This window comes from Gopherus evgoodei, chromosome 11, assembly GCF_007399415.2.
Source record: "Gopherus evgoodei ecotype Sinaloan lineage chromosome 11, rGopEvg1_v1.p, whole genome shotgun sequence".
NCBI lineage: Eukaryota > Metazoa > Chordata > Testudines > Testudinidae > Gopherus > Gopherus evgoodei.
In genome coordinates this window covers 76,074,890-76,097,420 of record NC_044332.1, presented here as the reverse complement: position 1 = coordinate 76,097,420, position 22,531 = coordinate 76,074,890, and the positions used below count along the sequence as shown (strand labels likewise).

Sequence of the window (22,531 nt, the reverse complement as noted above, 5' to 3'; positions counted from 1 at the left end):
CATTTCCTATTTTTTGGTTTTCTCTTATCCTTTCCTGTCTGCCTGTTGGAACACTTGATCACCCCTTGTTCCTGCTTGGGTCTCTCTTCTTCCTTTGTTTTGCCTTTCCTTTCCTTTAAGAACTTCTTCAGGAAGCCCCACATGCATATTCTGAGCAGCAGCAAAGTGCTCTCTTGAAGCACGTTTAATCAGTATTCTGGAGATTGGGTCTCATTGCAGTTCCTAATGAGCAAGTGTCAACATTACCAATACCACTGTCAAAATGAGCACAAATCGATATTGAAAGTATCTGCAGAGGTCAAGTATTTGTCTGCTTGTGGAGACTGAATTATCTTATCACTTGTCTAGATAGTCCCTGCAGAGCAGCAGTCAGACACTGGCAAAGTGGTGTGGGAAAGCTTGCACTAGTGCTGCTTGGTTCTTTTTCTGTTCTGTAGAGGACAGGTGTGGATGAGCATGGAACCACCAAAACTTCAGAAAATGGTTAACAAACACATCCTGTTTTTTCCCCTTGATGTACTTCTGTGCCTCCCTTCCAGGCTTTCGAGTGGCATGATCTGTAGCATACTGTTCTCCCTTCCCACCATCTCCTGAGTAGGACCCTCTATTCACTCTTCCTCCCCATTGGATAAGGGCTTTTTTCAAGCTTTGTGGTTCTGGGTGGCGTGGGGTGGGGTGGGATGCAGGAGTCTCAATTGGTTCTCTTACTTCCTACTTAGAGAATTTTAAGATTGACTCTTTTTCTTGACACATCTTGGGCTTCTCACCATTTTATACTTGATGGAAGAATGCTTTGGTGGCTTGAATCTACTGGGTACTGATTAGCTCCCAGTAAAGCTGAAGGCCCCTATGGCACAAGGACCTGCAGGCTCAGCCACTGCTCCCATACCATGGCACGTTCATGGAACATAACTTTCGAGCCCCCCTCTGAACTCATGAACCAGATTTAAGGGTACATCCAGACTACCTGCCATATCGACGGGTAGCGATATATCGATCCCCGAATGTGCTCCTTGTTGACTCCAGAACTCCACCAGAGCGAATGGCGGTAGCGGAGTCAATGGGAGAGCCACGACTGTCGATCCTGCACCATGAGGACAGGAGGTAAGTTGGAATAAGATACGTCAACTTCAGCTACGGGATCTTACTTTGACACCCCCCCTCCCCAGTGTAGACCAGGCCTTAGTGCTTCAGATATCCTCCCTTCTTCAACCACGAGATGGATGACTGACTGGTACCTTCCACCAGCATAAATTTCACATTTAAAAACCAGCTAAACATGTTTGCAAGACAATGAGAGTATATTTTCAAGTATTCTTTGTAGTTGCATAATGTTAGTACTTGAAATTTGCCATTTTCTGAGCTGTGGATTTTGAGTTGAGAAATTTCTGAGTGGCGGATCTCAGAGCAGGTCAGTGCTTAACACTCTGCACCTCAAACCTAATCTGTTGAAAATCAGAATGAACATTTATTTCAGTCCTGAAAGGCTTTCCTTTCCAAATAGATGTAAATTAAAAAACTTAAGTTTTGACTGCCATTCTGTAATGATGGCAGCCACAATTAAGGAAGAGGAATCTAACTACTGCTTGGCCTAGGTGGTCACAGTGTACTGTTGGTTCTGTGGTCCCTAAATAGCCACTTCAACTCTGTCCTCACAGCTTACTGTGGTTTTGATGATCCATAACAAATTAAATAAGAGGAGAGACAACCAGAGCATTGATGGTGTAAGTCTCATGTGAATCTGGCCAATTATAATGTGCAGACTTTAAGACTGTATGTTGTGGCTTTGCAGGAGGTAAAGACAGGTCTCGTCTCCCTCCATCACAGCAGAACTGTTTGAAGTGACCAACAGCTTGGTAAAGCCTGTAACCACCCAGGTTGAGCTTGATGTGAAAAATTTCCTGTTTTGCAGACAAACTTGCTCTGATTCAGAATGAGTTGTCTGCTGACGCAGAAACAGAACCACATCCAGCAGGGGAAAATGCTGTCATCTTTTGCTTGGATTACAGCTGGTGCCATTCAGGTTACAGAGGTGCTGGAGTGCTTTTGTGCTACAATTTTCAAGTGAAGGCCAGCTGGAGAGTACTGTGTCCATTTTTGCTTGTGTTTGTTGATGTTTCCCTATGTGGTGGGAAAGATGCCAGTGGTCTTAAGCTATTGAGGCCAGAGTTCAAGAAACCAATTCTTGATACTGACATTCTGGCTAACTGTGACTGGGTATCCGTCGCCCATCTGGGGAAGGTCATTGAGCAGTTGGTAGTGGAGCAGTGCTCAGTTTCTTGATTGATCAGATTTCCTTGGCCTTAGGTCAGTTGGGTTACAAGTCCAGTGCCAAAACTGCACTGATTGCATTAGTTGATTATTTCCTATCAGTGGATGAAGACATTATGCTCATTTTCTTAAATCTGTAAACTACCTTTGATGGTTTGGAGCATAAGACTTTGATTCACTTGTGGACCCTCGCAGAAGTGGTTGAGCTGGTCTTGGATGGCTCTGGTATTGTTCTGAGAGAACCTGAAAGGTTGCTGGAGGCAACTCTTCCTTTACTTCCAGGGTTCTTTCCTGCAAGGTACCACTGTGCCTAGATGGGTCCAACTGTAACATAATCCTGAAAAGAAAGAAAGAGAGAGAGAGAGAATGTTAGTTGGCTGAGGGAGGCAGCCAGAAGAATTTTAGTAGAACTTGCTGGCTGCCCTCATTGAGAAAGTGCAACCATTTGTAACAGCATGGTTGTCGCATCCAGAACTGCTTTTGGATGCCTGGATAGTGACTGTGGTGTGTGCAGTGCTTCTTTTCTCATCCTTACCATGTAAGTAGTATGACCTTATCTTCAGTGCAAACCTGGCCACAATTATCCATGCCTTTATCACCTGGAAACTAGATTGCTGTAATGCACTCGGTGTGGGTCTACATCTTGGGACCAGTCAGAGGCTGAAGCTACTGCAAAATGCTGTCCTTTTGGTGAATGGAATGGAACATGGGGAACATGTCAGATTAGTGTCCTTGGATCTGAAGGGCATGCAGTAAGCTTCCAGCGGAATTCAAGGAACTGGCTGTACCTTTTAAGGCCCTAAATAATTTGAGACCGCCTTACTTGAGATCCCTTTCTTCCCTTGCTCGGCCACCACAATTAAGTCACTGTTGGTGGTTGAACTGTAGGCGCTGTCAGGGCATTCTCTGTGAAGGTCAGTGACTTGGGATCTCACTCCTGAACACCGGATTGCAGAGTGTGGTTTCTTAACCTTTTTGGCATGCTGTAAAGCTCCCCTCCCCTCCAGCTACTGAGAAGAAATGGGCAAGTTGCATATTTATGGGTATTCCTTTTATATCAAGTGCCCTTCAGTTCATGGTCTAGGCACCCAAAGCATAGGATGAGTGCATATATTTTTATAAATTAGAAGAAATATGCTGCATGTGTTTGTGCTACTTTTCTTTTGGGTAATCCCTATTAGATTCAGTATGTGTTTTCCAAGTGGACTCCAAGTAATACACAGTTTATCTACAGGTAAAGTTCCCTCTAAATTCACCTTCCTTTAGTTTTTCATTCCTCAATGCTCTCCTGACCGATAATCCTAGTAAAAATATACCACAAATAAATTATTGTAGCATTACTCTAAATGCACATATCTAATTTTTTTAAACCATCTAAGTCCCATTGACTAAGTGCCTAGGTTGCTTTTGAATACAGAACTTGTGTTCCTCACTGCTTAGATGCTTTTGAAAAATGTACCTAAAGTGCCTTGTATTTAAACAGCAGTTACCTGGAGCACTGTTTCTGTCTGAAATTTAGAAAGTGCAACCCTTAATGCAGGGGTCTCAAATACGCGGCCCGCGGGGCTATTGCATGTGGCCCACCAAGCTCCCCTCACCCTCCCACCCCCCCGCCCATCTGCCTACCTGCAGGATTGCCCCCTGAGGCGCTGCGAGCCCTGTGCCGCTCTCTGAAGCAGCTGGCAGCACACCCCTTTGGTCTGTGGGGGAGGGGGAAGGAGGCAGAGGGCTCCTGCATTGCCTCCTTCCAGGCACCGCCCTCCTCAGCTCCCATTGGTCGGGAACAGGAAACAGCAGCCAATGGCAGCTTCGTGGGAGGTACCTGGAGGAGTGGCAAGAGCAGCACACGCATGGAACCCTGAGCCCCAGCCCCTCCCCCTCCCCCAGGGGCTGCAGAGACAGGGTTCCAGCTGCTTCCCAGAACAGAGCAGCGTGGGGGCCAGGGCAGGCAGGCAGGGAGTCTGCCCTGGCCCCGGTGTGTGCCATACTGCCACCTCAGAGTTGCTCTAGGTAAGTGGCGCCAGGCAGGAGCTCACACCCTGAACCCCTCCTGCACCCAGCTCCCTACCCTGAGCCCCCTGCTGTGTCCCGCACCCCTCCTGCACTCCCTGCCCTGAGCCGCCTGCTGCACCCTTCCTGTACCCAGCTCCCTGCCGCATCCCGCACCCCTCCTGCACTCCCTGCCCTGAGCCGCCTGCTGCACCCCTCCTGTACCCAGCTCCCTGCTGCATCCCGCACCCCTCCTGCACTCCCTGCCCTGAGCCGCCTGCTGCACCCTTCCTGTACCCAGCTCCCTGCCGCATCCCGCACCCCTCCTGCACTCCCTGCCCTGAGCCGCCTGCTGCACCGCTCCTGTACCCAGCTCCCTGCCGCATCCCGCACCCCTCCTGCACTCCCTGCCCTGAGCCGCCTGCTGCACCCCAAGCCCATGCCGCACCCCTCGCCCTCTTGCACCCCACACACCAATTCCCTGCCCTGAGCCCCTGCTGCACCCTGCACACTTTCTGCACCCTCTGAGGCAGCTTTGGGGTGGGGACTTCAGGGAAGGGGTGGAGTGGGGGTGAGGCCAGAGGCAGCGAGGGGTGTGTGTCAGTGATGTGGCCCTCGGGTCAATGCAACAGTCCTCATGTGGCCTTCATGGTCATTTGAGTTTGAGACCCCTGCCCAAGTGTATACTCAGGGTTTGGTTCTTTGTTGCTTAGATTGCATGATGGAACAGTGTGGATTTGAAAATGTCTGAAACAGATATAACATTTGCACTATTGTACTAGCTGGTGGTGGGTAGGGGGCTTGGATTCTCAAATAGTTGCTTTGTGCTGTTTGAGCCATAAAATCTATTACACATATACAACTATATAGCCTAGGTTATTCAGAATTTTGAATAGCCTTACTAATTCCTAGCTAAATATCTTATTGTCTCATCTGGTTTTGTGCCATGTTAGTGTAAATCTCTACATTTACATTTATAAAACTTTCTTCCGCTGGTATCTTGCTGCTTTACTATTTCCTGACTTGTATCACAAGCACAGTTTAAGTTGTTCTTAAGATTATCCTGCATAGCACCCTTGTGAATTTTTTGTTCTTACCTTGTTTGGAATACACAATTCAACAAGCAGTATTTTCCTCCAAGTGTATAGGTCTCCAATATCTCCCGTTCAGGGCCGGCTCCAGGCACCAGCGGAGGAAGCACATGCCTGGGGCGGCACATGCTAAAGGGCAGCATTCTGTCCATTCTTGGGGTGGCTTCGGCAGTTCAGACGGTAGTCCGTGGCCTTTTTTTTTTTTTTTTTCCCTTGGGATGGCAAAAATGGTAGAGCCGGCCCTGTTCCCATTGCCTCTTCCCATATTCTTTTCAAGCTATCTATATTTCTCAGCAAAAATTTCCATGCTATGTAGATGATCACTCACTTAAAGTATGTTCAAAAAAGCAATTTTTTAAAAATAACTTTACATTCCTGCTCTGGCTGTTTTCTTTTTATCTTTCAATTTACTCATATAGGCTAATTGTCCAATACCTCTTGTCTCCTAGGGACAGTTGCGGAGGAATACAATGCCTTTTTTTATTCCCTTGTATCCCAAGATACTCAGGAAATGGCATATTCAACCAAACGACAAAGATTTCTGGTAGATCAAGGTTACAGCTTCAAGGTACAATAATTTTGTCCCTTCTTAATGTAGAATACTTATGACTTGTGCGTATAATGTCAAATTCACACATCTTAGAGTCTTAATGTACCTCCTATGCTTCCTGAAGATAATGAAGGGTGCAGTTGGTTAATCAGTTGGTGCTTACAGGCAACTCTTGTTGCTGTAACATTACTATATTGTGGTATCTGTACTGCTGTAGAGGACAGGTTAAGGTAGCATTAATTACAGCATCTGACAAGGTAAAGCATTCTGACTTTTATAGCAGGCAGCAGCTGTGGAGTGGGGCCAGAGGAAGAACACTTAGGGAAAAATTGGCTGATTCCACAAAAATGGGATGGTCTTAATGTGTAAGTTTTGGAAGCCCTCCCATTTGAGAGTGTGGAGAATAGAGACTCAAGTAAACTAGCTTTGTGTCCCTCGTTGGTTAAAGTCCTCATTGCTGTAGGTGATACTGTTTATAGTGTACATCAGAGTCCAGTGATTATCTTGGTATATTTTACTTCCTCTGGTTATATCTTAAGAACATTACTCTTTTTTTTTCCTTTTCATTTGTGACCTTTTCCTTGCCTCCACTTCATCAGTTCTGCTTGATGCTGTCATGAAAGGCGTCATAATTGAATTGCAGTTTGAACAGCCTTTATTCCTGAAACCATATTACCCAAATTAATGGTTCAGTGGTTGGTATCTTTTCTCTCGGGATTTGTTTTTGGCACCCAAACTTAATAACGACTCAGAGGTATTATTCTATCAAAGATAACTCTCAAAAATTTGTAAATGAAGCAGTTCTGATTCCTCCTTCCCACCATTCAACAGACACATCTTGAGCTACCTGACCAACATCTTTCATCCTGTCCCCAAGACTCATCATCTTATTGGCACTTCTACTATCTCCTGATGACTTTAGACCCTTCCAGAAGCTGTTTGTCTGGATTGTTGATGAACCAGAAACAGAGACCTCATTGACTAAGGAAATTTGACATAATATATTCTTAATAGCATTGCCCATTAACAAGGGCATTGTAGAACTGCAAAAATTCTATGGCGAATACAAGCAACATTACTGCTGACTGCTAAAAGAGCAGGAAAAAAGGGTACCAAGTAGCCAAAAGGGTTTTGAGCGATTATGCACCCTCCCAACATTGGATTCTTTAGTGGACTCTGCATTTTCTGAAAAAATGAAGCCATCTAAGAGTACATCAAAGGACAAAAATAAAACCTGAAGAAAATAGATCTCTTTGGGAGGAAGGCTTGTTCATCAGCATCACTTCAGCTACAAATAGTGAACTAAAGCTTTGTTCACGAAATTGAATGATGTAACCTGGGACATAATGTCTCTTTCTGCCCAAACTCTATAGAGTGAAGTTAAAAACTATTGTGACTGAAAAAAACTAATGGCAAAGAAGTTACAGGCAAACATGGATGCATCAGACACGATGGCTAGACATAGGGCCACTGCAGTTACTATGTAAAAGAGCATCATGCCTCTGGTATTCCTAGAGAGAAACAGAATACAGTAGACTTCTCAGTTTTGGGTACAGATTTATTAATATGGTGTACTGATGATGCTTTACATGCCCTAAAAGACTCTAGAATCACACTATGGTCACTGGGCATTCAGCCCTAAATTGCAAGCTATTCAGATACAAAAGGCAAACTAGACAGAAGACACTCAGCTACTTAGCAATGGCCTTCTGAGTACCCGTTTAGGAAGAAGATGTGACTCTCTGAAAAGAAGTAAATCTCTTTTGCAGTCACTATTCAGACTACACCTGCTTCCAGAGAGCAGATTTAATGCAGGAGTTGAGAACCACACTGAAACTGGAGGAGAGTCATCCCCAAACTCCACCTTCAGGTGCCATCTTTCTCTTTTGTACCAAGCCTAACTGGAATAACAATTGACAAATGGGTGCTGGAAGTTGTCTCCACTGAATACTAGAACCTATTTAAATCCTTCCCCAAATCCCTTCCCATCCCTCTTCAGGGATCCTTCTCAGGAAAACCAACGAAAAGAAGTACACCACTACCCCGCTATAACACGCCCCGATATAACATTGGTTTGCATATAGCACGGTAGCAGCGGGGCTCCGGCGCCGCTTTAAAGGGTCCAGGGTTCCGGCTGCTGCAGTGCCCTGGGCCCTTTAAATCACTGCCAGAGCCCTGCCGCCGCTGCCCCGGGGCTGCAGCAGCAGGGCTCGCTGGCGATTTATTGGGCCCAGAGGTCCCCGCGGCCAGAGCCCCAGGCTCTTTAAATCACCGCTGCAGCCCTGCCACTGCTACCCCAATATAACAGGGTTTCACCTACAGTGCGGTAGGGATTTTTGGCTCCCCATGACTACGTTGTATCGAGGTAGAGGTGTAGTTTCCCTGCTTCATCTAGGGGTCCTTGAGAAGCTACCTGTGGAGTTTAGGGCAAGATGCTTCAGATCCCAAAATGCCCTTTTCTCTTCAGAATAAGGATATCTTTGTCCTATCCTAGATCTGAGCAGACTGAACAAATATCATCTATGCCATTTCAGGGTCAAGCTGAAAATGATTTGCGGCCATTATCCCTTCCTTTTAGCTCAAGATTGGTTTGTGGCTGTCAATCTCCAAGACATGACTTCAATATTGTGATCCAATACAAGATGCTACTGTTCAGTCTCTCCACAGCACCAGTAGTTGTCACAAAATGCCTTCTTGTTGCGGCAGCATAACTAAGGAGACAAACCTTTCCCATCTATCCATATTTAGACAATTGGCTGGCCAGAGGCTGGTCTCATCAAGAAGTCACCAGAGCCTAGAACTGTGTCCTTCACCTATGTAGACAGCAGGGCTTCATGGGAAAAGAATCCCAACCCATCACAGAGTTCAGAGGAGCCCTAATTGATTCCAGGTTACCCAAAGCGTACTTTCCCAAGGACACATTTCACTCTCTCTAGACAGTTATCACCAACATCAAAGTGAACTCATCAGCCACAATCAGAACTTGCCTCAGATTTAGCGGCCACCTGTCAGCATGCACCTACCTGACACCACTAGTCAGATTTCACGTATGTCTGTTGCAATACTGGCTAAAGTCAATTTATCACCCCACAAGACATCAAATGACCACACGCATTTGTGGTTCTAGTTCACAACCTGTTACCTGACTACCAGTTAAGTTACATCAAGAGAGTTCAGAAGGGGAGTATCCTCCATCCCGTCCTACAAAGACTGATAAGACATCAGTCAGGAACAGGCTGGGTGCACACCTGGACCACCTCGAGATACAGAGACTTTCCACTCTGGGGAAGGGATAAGAGCAAACACGTGAGATGTGTATTCATGTTACTTAATCTGCTATTGAAAGGTGCTGAGATGCTGTGGGGCTGAATGTGGTATACAAATCTAAATAGAATAGGGATATGGTCCCAAAAGGACATGAATCTATACATAACTCTAGAATTGCAAGTCATTTCACTGGCTTCCATAGCATTCCAACCTGTTAAAAAAAAATTCCATAGTATGGATTCTCTCAGGCAACACACTTGCAATGTATTATGTAAGCAAGCAACAAGGGAGGTACCTCCTCATCACCCCTGTGGCAGAAGGCAATCAAGTTATGGACATAATGTCAACTCAGTAGAATAACCCCAGTAGCTTTTCATCTCCTAGGAGCCAGCAGTGATGGCTTCCTAAGAGGACAATCCATTACCAACCACAAACGGTCACTGAAGAGTGCCCTTCTCAGACAGATATTTCACCAACGGAGAAATCCCTTTATAGGTTTGCTTTCGATCAAAAAGAAAACATACTGTCCAGTCTTTGCTCTAGAGGAGATGTGAGCCTGGGATCCTTACAAGACATCATTTTATACTGTGGAACCAGTGTCTCACTTAGGCATTTCAATGGATCTTACTAATACTCAGGATGATATGGAAAAATACCTGGGGTACAGCCCCATTGGTCCTGATAGCTCTGTTTGCCCAGACCGTTCTAGTTAACAGCTTAGAATGTCTACTCAGCCTCTAATAGCACTTCTAGACTGTCATGACACAACACTGAACCAAGGGCAAATATTACACCCAGGCCCACCAAAAATAAATGCACCTTCCAGCCTGAATGTTGGCTGATTGAATGCCACTAGCAGAAATTTGTCACTGCAAATTTGAGAAATTCTCCTGCAGAGCAGAAAGTTCTGACAAGGCATACTGATTCCACAAAGTGGAAAAAACATTGTTTGGGCAGCCCAGCACAACCGTCATCTTTTGGAGGTCCCATACCTAAAATCCTTGATTATATACTACATTTGAAATACTTCGAACTTTCATTCAGTTCCTCTAAGGTCCACCGTGCAGTGCTTTTGGCATGACAACACCCTCTTCCAGTCACGATCAGTTTTCTTACCCCACTGTATCTAGATTTTGAAATTTCACCACCAGTTAAGGAACCCCTGCAATGTGGGATCTTAATATTGTCCTTTCAAGCCTCATGGAGGCTTTTCTCATCATCTTTTTTACATCAGCCAGAAGGGTCAGCAAACTCCAAACTCTCATGGGCGACTCTCCTTAAACGACATTCCACGGAGAGCTTATCCCACATTTAGCCCCAATGTTGTCAGACTTTCATTTAAAACAATATTTGTCACCCCATTTTCTTTCCAAAACCCCATTTCTCTCCAGGGGTAAAGAAACTTAACACCTTAAATGTTTCCAGGGTCTTACGGTAGTATCTTAATAGGACAAAGCCCTTCAGACAGACTCCCAAACTGTTGCCATAAATAGTGCTTCTAAGATACAAATGCCTTCTTCCCAGAGAACATCTGTGTGTATGTCTACACTGCCATTGGGAGGCTCAGTTGCAGCGGTTGTAGACATACCTGAGCTAACTTTGATGTACTTAGATCATAGCTAGCTCAAGTAACAACAGTGAAGCCATGTCCACCCAGGACTCGAGGTACCTACTCAAGTGGCCACCACCTATGGTGCTGCATCTTCTCTAATAATGCTATTCTAGTTATCTTTGATCTAGGTTGGTGTAGTGGGGTGATCACCCCGTTCTGGCCCTGGAAGGGTACAAGCAACCCTAGAGAGAGCTGCACCTCTGAAAGCTGGGCTCAGTGGGAAAGCAGCCGCCGCTGTAGCTGGCTTAATAATGGCCCAGCTGGCCCTTATAAGAGAGCAGTGGGCCAGGAGCAAGCAGTCCCTCTAGCTGAGGAGGGAAATGGACCTAGCTGCCTGAGTGCTGAAGGGTACTGGAGTGAAGCAGGGCTGGGGAAAGGCCAGAGGAGTGGAGGAGCTCCGCGCCAGCAACTCCCCAGGCTGCAGGGCCTTGTACGAGGCCTCTGGAGGTACTGGGTTGCAGGGAAAGGCAGCAGGTCAAAACCTCCCTTGCTTATGATGACTGGCTTATACAGATTGCAGTCGGCCCCAGTGAAAGGGGGCTAGATGGTGACTGCCAGTAGCCCCTAGGCTGAGGCAAGGTGGGGATAGAGGGTGGGGGTTCCCTGGGGAGGGGAGACCCAGATCTGTGGGGTATTGCCTGGAGGGGCAGCACCCCAGGTAAAAAGGCACCAGGTCGTGACACGGGGCAAGCAGGACACGGGCCTACAAAGGGCGCTCTGGAGCTGGAAAAAGCTAATTCCCAGGAAACCAGCAGGAGGCGCCACAGGGGTGAGTCCCGCACCTTTACACTTGGGTATGTTTACGTGTTGCAGTCACACTTCTGAATTGCAACATAGGGCTTGGCTACACTCGAAACTTCAAAGTGCTGCTGAAGCAGCGCTTTGAAGTGTGAATGTGCTCGCATCGCCAGCGCTGGGAGAGAGCTCTCCCAGCACTGCACGTTCTCCACATCCTGATGGGGTTTAGCTTGCAGCACTGGGAGCTGCACTCCCAGCGCTGCAGCACTGCTTACACTGGCGCTTTACAGCGCTGTATCTTGCAGCGCTCGGGGGGGGCGGGTTTCACATCCCTGAGCGAGAAAGTTGCAGCGCTGTAAAGCGCCAGCGTAGCCAAGGCCATAGACATATACTGAGTTATCCATTTAGGATGTTTCAGCCTGCGATCACATGGCTGGTATACTTCCTCCAGACATCAAAGCTCATTCCACTAGAGCGCAAGCTTGTTTTACAAACCTCTCCATATGAGATATGCCTGGCAGCCACTTGTAGAACCCCGTTACTTGGGTTAAATATTATGCCCTCAACTTGTTGGAAAGATCAGGTGCCAAATATGGTAGGGGAATGATATCCTGATTTAGTGGCAGCCCTAGAACAAGATCGAATACTCGGAGAAAAAATGATTTGTGTTACATGCATCCCATGAAAGCTCATGCCCAAATAAATCTTAGTTTTTAAGGTGCCACCCAACTCCTTGTTTGTTTTTGTGGGTACAGACTAACATGGCTACCCCCTGATATTTGTCTTACAATAACTCTGGTTCTTTACAGTGTTTTGCCCATGAGCCATCCTCCATCCCTGCTTTTTCAGAGTCTTTAACTGATATTAAGAATTGAGAAAACTGTGGGACGGTTGTGGCTGCTCTGTCCTTTGTCCTCGGGTGAGGGAAGTAGATGTAGCGCAATGGACGCTACTATTGAAAGATTCTGACCTTGCACACACGAGGTATATGCACAATCTGGAGTGGGATCTACATGGATAAAATATCTAGAGGAATCATCTTTTTCATAGTCTATGACGAGTTAAGAGGACTGCTTCAGAACATGTCTCACAACTAAAATAATTTCACCGCAGTCTTTATATATGAAAACCTTTTTTGTGGCATATCGAGTTTGCCCAGATAGTTGCAGATTAGTGTTGATCTAATAGCGAACAGGCCTTCGTGGTTTTAGCCAAGAAGACTCATTAAAGAAATCGCTTTACTTGTATTTGAATGCTTTGGATTATGGAACTAATTAAAAAAGCCCAAAACAGAGAGATTTCCTTTTGCAAGTAAGCCTTAGTTTTAGGAGCCTTAAATTGGCATTTTAACTAGGACAGTGTGAGTGCCAAATGGTTGGTGCCAAACTGAAGGCTGGTACCATAAGAATTTTTTTAAAAAAGATTAGTGTTTTGGAAACACTTGCTATGTATGGATGGTTTTATGTGCCATTTATTAAATAGTTCCATGTGTTATATCTGTCTGTATAGAAAAAAAATTGTGGCTTTTTTCATCGTTTTGCTATTTTGTATAGTGCACTTGCTTTCTAAATAGAGCCCTCTTGTCATGATTCCTTGCTCAGAACCCAGGGAGTTAACTGCACTTGTCTCATGTTTTATCTTAAAGTATATTCCCTTTGAAAAATATTGCTCTACAAATCTAAAACTTTTATATTAAATCTTGGACCAATAGGAGAAAAACCTCCTAGACCAAAGAATCAGTGGTAACTTCTAAATTTGACACTTCATGAACCAGGCCAGCTTGAAACGAGTATAATATACTGCTGAAAAGCAAAGAGTCTCTCCTTAGTTGTACACATTGTTTTGTTTTTAAACCATCGCAAGGGACAGATTAATACACCTTAAAATCATTTTTCTTCTTTCTACACTTTTTCTTGTTAGAAGCTGGACACAATCTTAGCAGATGCTATTTTTCATAGATTCACAGATTATAAGACCAGTGGTTTAAGCATTGGCCTGCTAAACCCAGGGTTAAGTATCAGAGGGGTAGCCGTGTTAGTCTGGATCTGTAAAAGCAGCAAAGAATCCTGTGGCACCTTTATAGATCAACAGATGTTTTGGAGCATGAGCTTTCGTGGGTGAATACCCACTTCGTCGGATGCATGTAGTGGAAATTTCCAGAGGCAGGTGTATATATATGCAAGCAAGAAGCAAGCTAGAGATAATGAGGTTAGTTCAATCAGGGAGGATGAGGCCCTGTTCTAGCAGTTGAGGTGTGAAAACCAAGGGAGGAGAAACTGGTTTTGTAGTTGGCAAGCCATTCACAGTCTTTGTTTAATCCTGAGCTGATGGTGTCAAATTTGCAGATGAACTGAAGCTCAGCAGTTTCTCTTTGAAGTCTGGTCCTGAAGTTTTTTTGCTGCAGGATGGCCACCTTAAGGTCTGCTATAGTGTGGCCAGGGAGGTTGAAGTGTTCTCCTACAGGTTTTTGTATATTGCCATTCCTAATATCTGATTTGTGTCCATTTATCCTTTTCCGTAGAGACTGTCCAGTTTGGCCAATGTACATAGCAGAGGGGCATTGCTGGCATATGATGGCGTGTATTACATTGGTTGATGTGCAGGTGAATGAACCGGTGATGGTGTGGCTGATCTGGTTAGGTCCTGTGATGATGTCGCTGGTGTAGATATGTGGGCAGAGTTGGCATCGAGGTTTGTTGCATGGATTGGTTCCTGAGCTAGAGTTACTAAGATGCGGTGTGCAGTTACTGGTGAGAATGTTTCAGGTTGTCTGTGGGCAAGGACTGGCCTGCCACCCAAGGCCTGTGAAAGTGTGGGATCATTGTCCAGGATGGGTTGTAGATCCCTGATGATGCGTTGAAGGGGTTTTAGCTGGGAACTGTATGTGATGGCCAGTGGAGTCCTGCTGGTTTCTTTCTTGGGTTTGTCTTGCAGTAGGAGGCTTCTGGGTACACGTCTGGCTCTGTTGATCTGTTTCCTTATTTCCTCGTGTGGGTATTGTAGTTTTGAGAATGCTTGGTGGAGATTCTGTAGGTGTTGGTCTCTGTCTGAGGGGTTAGAACAGATGCGGTTGTACCTCAGTGCTTGGCTGTAGACCATGGATCGTGTGATGCGCCCGGGATGGAGGATGGAGGCATGAAGTAGGCATAGCAGTCAGTAGGTTTTCAGTATAGGGTGGTGGTAATGTGACCATCACTTATTTGCACCGTGGTGTCTAGGAAGTGGACCTCCTGTGTAGATTGGTCCAGGCTGAGGTTGATGGTGGGGTGGAAGCTGTTGAAATCGTGGTGGAATTTTTCCAGAGTCTCCTTCCCATGGGTCCAGATGATGAAGGTGTCATCAATGTAGCGTAGGTAGAGAAGGGGCGTGAGTGGACGAGAGCTGAGGAAGCGTTGTTCCAGGTCGGCCATAAAAATATTAGCATATTGTGGGGCCATGCGGGTGCCCATAGCGGTGCCACTGATCTGGAGATATATATTGTCATCAAATTTGAAATAGTTGTGTGTAAGTATAAAGGCACAGTGCTCAGCAGCCAGATGTGCTGTGGCATCATCAGGGATACTGTTCCTGACAGCTTGTATTCCATCTGTATGTGGGATGTTTGTGTAGAGAGCCTCTACATCCATGGTGGCTAGGATGGTGTTTTCTGGAAGGTCATCAATGCATTGTAGTTTCCTCAAGAAATCAGTGGTGTCACGGAGATAGCCAATGCCTGAGATGATGGGGCTTCTAGGATTTCCAGGTTTGTGGATCTTGAGTAGTAGATAGAATAACCCTGGTCGGGGCTCTAAGGGTATGTTGATTTGTTCCGGTGTTAGTGTAGGGAGTGTCCTGAGTAGATGGTGCCGTATTCCTCAGTGGGATCTGAGGGGAGTGGCCTGTAGAATTTGCTATTGGAGAGTTGTCTGGCGGCCTCCTTTTGGTAGTCAGACCTGTTCATGATGACAACAGCACCTCCTTTATCAGCATCTTTGATGACAATGTCTGGGTGGTTTCTGAGGCTGTGGATGGCATTGCGTTCTGCGCGACTTAGTTTGTGAGGCAAGTGATGTTGTTTTTCCACAATTTCTGCCTGTGCTTGTCGTGGAAGCATCCAATGTATAGGTCTAGACTGTCATTTCGACCCTCAGGAGGAGTCCATGTGCAGTAGTTCTTCTTGTGCTGTTGGTGGGAGAGTATCTGTGTATCAGTGTGCTGTTCAGTGTTGTCCTGAAAGTACTCTTTCCGTCGGAGACAGTGAAAGTAGACTTCCAGATCACCGCAGAACTGTATCATGTTGGTGGGAGTGGCAGGGCAGAAAGAGAGTCCCCAAGATAGGACAGACTTTTCTGGGCTGAGTGTGTAGTTGGATAGATTGACAATATTGCTGGGTGGGTTAGGGGTACCACGGTTGTGGCCCCATGTGGCAGGTAGGAGTTTAGACAACTTACAGTCCTTTTTCCTTTTGTAGAGAGGTGAAGTGAGTAATGTAGATCTCCTGTCTTATTTTAGTGAAGTCAATTTTGTATGGAAGTTTGGTTATTAATGCCCCTCTGCTATGTACATCGGCCAAACTGGACAGTCTCTACGGAAAAGGATAAATGGACACAAATCAGATGTTAGGAATGGCAATATACAAAAACCTGTAGGAGAACACTTCAACCTCCCTGGCCACACTATAGCAGACCTTAAGGTGGCCATCCTGCAGCAAAAAAACTTCAGGACCAGACTTCAAAGAGAAACTGCTGAGCTTCAGTTCATCTGCAAATTTGACACCATCAGCTCAGGATTGAACAAAGACTGTGAATGGCTTGCCAACTACAAAACCAGTTTCTCCTCCCTTGGTTTTCACCCCTCAACTGCTAGAACAGGGCCTCATCCTCTCTGATTGAACTAACCTCATTATCTCTAGCTTGCTTGCATATATATACACCTGCCTCTGGAAATTTCCACTACATGCATCCGACGAAGTGGGTATTCACCCACGAAAGCTCATGCTCCAAAACATCTGTTGATCTATAAAGGTGCCACAGGATTCTTTGCTGCTTTTACAAACCCAGGGTTGTGAATTCAATCCTTGAGGTGGGCCATTTAGGGAATGGGTAAAAAAACTTTCTGGGGATTGGTCCTGCTTCGAGCAGGGCATTGGACTAGATACCTCCTGAGGTCCCTTCCAACCCTGATATTCTATGAATAGACCAGAAAGGACAATTGTGATCTAGATAGGCCTGTGTAACGGAGGCCATAGGGACTTCCCTGAATTAATTTCTGTTTAGATCTTTTTCTAAAAGATACGCTCTATTGTTCAATCTTGATTCTCCCTCACTGGAGGTTTTTTAAATCAACTGCAACTGTTGCAAAAGTTGTGCAGTGGTTAATTACCCTCACTGTTAAAAATTTGCACCCCACTCCTAGTGTGAATTTCTCTAGTTTCTAGCCATTGGCCCTTGTTATACCCTTGTCTGCTAGATTGAAGAGCCCATTATCAAAGTGCTGTTTCCCATGTAAGTATTTGTTGACTGTGCCAAGAACCAATCGCTGTGGAACCTCAGTAGAAACATACACTCCCTTGATAATGATTCCCCATTTCTGTTTACGTTTTGAGACATGTCTGTTAGCCGGTCTTTAATCCATTTTTGTTCCATGTTGATGATATTCCAGTTTCTTATTCAAAATGCTTTATAGAAGTCTAAATATATTACATGAACACTATACCTTTGTAATTTCATAAATATGTAAATATAATGTTTGACAAGATCTATTTTCCATAAACCATGGTGACTGGCATTAATTATATGTTCTAAACAGCTATATAAATCAAGGCTTTATAAAATATGATCACAGTTTTAGTATCCTAGCTTTTTAACGGTATCAAGCATTAACCTCTTCACTGTAGAAGTTCGAGAACTCAGGTGTTCAGAGGATATCTAGATTAATATGGGAGAGGAAGAAGCCAGATGATAAATCTGTATGACCTAATTTGAATGTCTGCCTTGCAGCCTGCCATGGCTGAAAACACTGGGAAGTCATAAGTGCACCCAGGACTGGCATAATTTTTTAAGCAGTAAACTTGGATTAGTAATCAAAATGGGGGAAAAATGTCTATTCCTTTCTACTCTGGATTTAAACAGAGATTGTATTTGAGTCTGATAGCCCTACTGAGGGGAGAAATCTTTCAGTGATTGTGAAAGAAACGGAATTTACAGTGGATGGTCGTATATTGTAAACATTCTCTTTTCACTAAGACTAAGAAGCAGAAGCTGAGAGACTTTGGAGTTCTCTAGAAAAGGAGGACTTTGAAGTAGAGTGGTGATATATTACCAGCAGATAGCACATTTACTTACTTGCCCAGATATCTGATTAAATAGGAGACTAAAATATGTGCTAAACTATACTTGTACCCTTGGCGGTGAAGGCAAATCAGTGTGGGATGCACATGTCAGAATTCTCATAGTGAGAGCTGGTGGATTGTGCCTCATGAAAATGTAGAATAGTGAAGAAAGCTAGAGGAATAAACAAAAGTGGGTCAGTCCATAAAATGAAACTGTAATCTAAAAAGCAGTTTTCTGCGCTCTTTATTATTAATTCAAAGATAATTACTAAGCTAAACGTACTTTGCTCAATTTCCTTGTCAGTGTGATACGTTAAGCGTTTGGCTGAACATTCTGAAATAAGCCTGCCTTCATCCTCTGCTATGTGCTTTTGTTCTAGCCTCTGATTTAAATGACATTTTACGTTCGGTTCCTTTAGCACAGAATGTAAGAAGACAAGTGTGTGGTATCATTCACCTTGTATTACGTAGCAGAGTCCTGTGGCACCTTGTAGACTGACAGACGTATTGGAGCATGAGCTTTCGTGGGTGAATACATGCGTCTGATGAAGTGGGTATTCACCCACGAAAGCTCATGCTCCAAAACGTCTGTTGGTCTATAAGGTGCCACAGGATTCTTTGCTGCTTTTACAGATCCAGACTAACATAGCCACCCCTCTGATACTTGTATTATGTGTATTTAGACTTGGCAGAATTTGATTTTTTTAAAAATAATTTTGATGGATATTATCGGTGTATTTTGAAGCTTTTTTTCTATTTTTATCAATTTAAATTTTCCCAGTTGTATAAAATTAGGGGGAGGGTTCAGACAATAATTTAATGACAGTAGATTTGAGAGTCAAAAATTAGAAGCTTTATAACTGTATATTTTGACACATGATGTTGACAGTTTGTATTTTAACAAAGTAAAATACTTATTTCAGAATGTAGAACTTGATTTGACATTTTTTCCTTGCCCATCTGTAAATTTCAATTATCATTGATGGAAATATTTGTCAGTTCGTGTGTGCAGTGAATTGAGGTTTACCGACATTTACTAATTTTAAAATGTGATCTTTCCACACCTACATATATTTGTGCTAGCTGTGAAGCAAAGGTGGTGGACTGCTAATGTGCTATAAATGCAGTAAGGTCCACTGGGGGGCATAATTGATTTTCCTGGGAAATGGGGAGATGCTAATTAAAAAAAAACAAAAAAACCCTAAACTGAACACTGGGAAAATGCATCCTTCACCACATTCTGCTTCCTAGGTGATCACAAAGCTTAAAGGAATGGAAGAAGAACAACTTTCATTTTCATCCAAAGAAGAGCAGCAGCAGCTTCTTCAGAAGGTCCTGCAAGCATCTGACCTGGATGCTGAGGAAGAGGTGGTAGCAGGAGAGTATGGCTCAAAGTCAGCTCAGGTAAATGAAGAATGCTTAGCTTCTTCTGGTAATTGTGGACTACAGATGCTACAGAACTGGACCCTTACTACTCAGTCTTGCTTCTGCATAACAATGCCAATACACAGAATGTTGAAAAATAGAATTCTTTACTTTCAGCTCCTATAACACCTAGTTAACGATAAGAGTAACTGCTAGCTTAGGTGGTAGAGAGAAATGAGACACTTGAACAGATGTGACCTCTACAGTATCCTTCTGTGTTTTAGGACATTGGTGACAGATGGCGAATTTCTTTTATAGAGATCAGTTTCATGAAATACACATTAAAAATATCCTAGAGCAGTTTGTTTATTTGTAGTGTCACACTGATTGAAAGGGTTCATGCTCCAAGACTTCATCCCCAGAGTATAGTACTTCAGATAGGGCTGACTGTTAAGGATATTCAGTCTTTGTACATGCTATTTTATTTTTACTCATAGAAAATAAAACATGATTTCCCCAAAAATAAACACTAGAAACTAAAGGCTTTTCTACACAGGGAGATCTAGGAAAATTAATACGAATTAACCAAACATGAATTTGTAGTGGATTAGTTAAACCACATTAAATCCCTGTATGAATACCCTCACTCAGAATTCAAGTGGCCTTTATTCGGTTATTCACTTCTGAAGTTAATTCAGCTAAACTGAATGAAGGCCACTTTAGTCTGAATGAGGGTGTTCCCACAAGCATTTAATACGGTTTTACTAATCCACTTTCAAAATTAATATGGATTAATTTTCCTTAGCGTCCCTGCATAGACAATCCTAAGGCTTGCTAATACATTGAGTTAAGGGGACATGATAGGAGTGTAGCTCAGACTTCAGGCTTGACCATTAACTGTGGTGGCATTGGGCTGGAACACCCTTTGAATTCTGAGTCTGTTGAGGTATCTCTTCTATAGAACCATTGCTTGTGTTATACCAACTTTAACTAGAGATGCACATCACTCTTGTTGTATGTTGTGAGTGCTTTGGTTGAGGAGCATCCCTGGTGCAGAAGTAGGGGTATACTTACCTATGCACTTAAGTATGCAGAATTCTTGATCATCCACTAAGTGTCCAGTGTTTTAGTATTTAATTTAAAATATATATAACCTAATAATTATATATATATATAATTTTGATAATTCGGCATTGTATCTAGCTACTCTGGCATCAGTGAGTTAAGGAGATTATGTATATAGTTAAACTGAAACAATTGTGATTTCTCTTATTCTAGGTGTCCCGTCGTTTTGGCACAATGAGCTCTATGTCTGGAGCAGATGATGCAGTTTATATGGAATATCACACTTCACGGAGCAAGGCATCTTCAAATAAACATGTCCATCCACTTTTCAAACGTTTCAGGAAATGATGTAATATGTGGATGCATTCTGTCAAATTGTGGACTTACTTATCCTTCCATACAGTGGAATATGGAGCATAAATGTCTTATAGACCCTTAAAGGACTCTTTAATGTGTGGGTATATAAATGTATAAATAGTTAGCAATATATCTATGCTAATGGGTGAGACTGAAAAAGTGAAGGAACTATTTCTAACCACAGTGAAAGATGTTATACAAGGACTGAACCCTGGTTATGCCCGTGTGGTGTTCCCAAGGTAATAAACCTTTATTTTTATCAAGTGAATTTAAAGACCGCTTTTTAAGCAAATGCTGCAAATGTGATTTTTTTTGTATATCAGGTTTGTACCAATGTTTAAGATTTTATTTATATCATAAATATAATAGTTGAAAAAAACATAGTGAAGTCTAAAATGCTTGAAGGAAAAGCTTAAATAAAACTTGAGTAAAAATTATTCATTGTGCACATTTTATTATGTTTATTTTTTACATATGGAGAATTGAGTAACTTGTACTCCTAATTTAACCTAGTTTAAATTTATGACAAACTAGCTCAACATTTCATGAAGCTTCAAGAGAAAAGATCTGATGTGGGATTTTGTCACTGGAGTAAACCTGGGAAAAACTTTTAAAAGTTAATAAGCAATCCATTTAACCTGTATTTTGGGGGTTCTTACTACAGTTTTTCTGTTGTTTACATCATACACTGCACCCATAAATAATCCTCTGTTTAACATTGGCATATTACCATGGAAATTAGTTTTGCATAAAAATAGCATTTTGACTTACTAAGGGAGAGGTGGAAACTGGGTTGTGATGGAGAGCCCTTTTTTAAAACACAAGTATTTTTGATTCTTGGCAATACTGGCAAAGAAATCTTGTTAATTTGATTCAATGATGGCTTTGCTTTTACCGCTGCGAAAATGCCTGACAAATGTAATCATTAAACTCCTAAGATTTGTTTTAAATACAAACCCACCAAACAGCCCACTAATGATATAAGATCAAAACTTTTGATATTGCATTTATTAGCTCTGTCATAACTTTAGTCCCAGATTTGGACCTTAGCGTCCAAAATGTGGGTTAGCATGAAAACCTCCAAGCTTAGTTACCAGCTTGGACCGGGTACTTGCTGCCACCACCCCAAAAATTAGAGTGTTTTGGGGCACTCTGGTCCCCCTGAAAAACCTTCCCTGGGGACCCCAAGACCCAAATCCCTTGAGTCTCACAACAAAGGGAAATAATCCTTTTTCCCTTCCCCCCTCCAGGTGCTCCTGGAGAGATACACAGACACAAGCTCTGTGAATCCAAACAGAGTGACGCCCCCTCTCCGTTCCCAGTCCTGGAAACAAAAGCACTTTCCTCTTCACCCAGAGGGAATGCAAAATCAGGCTAGCAAATCCAACATACACAGATCTCCTCCTGATTTCTTCCTCCCACCAATTCCCTGGTGAGTACAGACTCAATTTCCCTGAAGTAAAGAAAAACTCCAACAGGTCTTAAAAGAAAGCTTTATATAAAAAAGAAAGAAAAATACATACAAATGGTCTCTCTGTATTAAGGTGACAAAATACAGGGTCAATTGCTTAAAAGAATATTGAATAAACAGCCTTATTCAAAAAGAATACAAATCAAAGCACTCCAGCACTTATATTCATGCAAATACCAAAGAAAAGAAACCATATAACTTACTATCTGATCTCTTTGTCCTTACACTTAGAAACAGAAGATTAGAAAACAGAAATCACTTCTCAAAGCTCAGAGAAAGCAGGCAGACAGACAAAAGACTCAGACACAAACTTCCCTCCACCCAGAGTTGAAAAAAATCCGGTTTCCTGATTGATCCTCTGGTCAGGTGCTTCAGGTGAAAGAGACATTAACCCTTAGCTATCTGTTTATGACAAGCACCTTTGTGAGTAGGAGTAGGATTTTTG

The 22,531-nt window shown here is 43.4% G+C and overlaps 1 protein-coding gene across 2 annotated transcripts in view; it reads left to right on the top strand.

Moving 5' to 3' along the window:
* ERCC3 (ERCC excision repair 3, TFIIH core complex helicase subunit) overlaps window positions 1-21,052 on the top strand; it is a 49,799-nt gene extending 28,747 nt beyond the window's left edge. For both annotated transcript variants that reach the window (XM_030579797.1, XM_030579796.1), the window contains 3 exons: window positions 5,801-5,919; window positions 19,080-19,232; window positions 20,472-21,052. In XM_030579797.1, coding sequence (XP_030435657.1) covers window positions 5,801-5,919; window positions 19,080-19,232; window positions 20,472-20,606 — 407 coding nt within the window. In that variant the 3' untranslated portion in view covers window positions 20,607-21,052. The remainder of the gene's footprint in view (window positions 1-5,800; window positions 5,920-19,079; window positions 19,233-20,471) is intronic.
* Window positions 21,053-22,531: the final 1,479 nt, after the last annotated feature.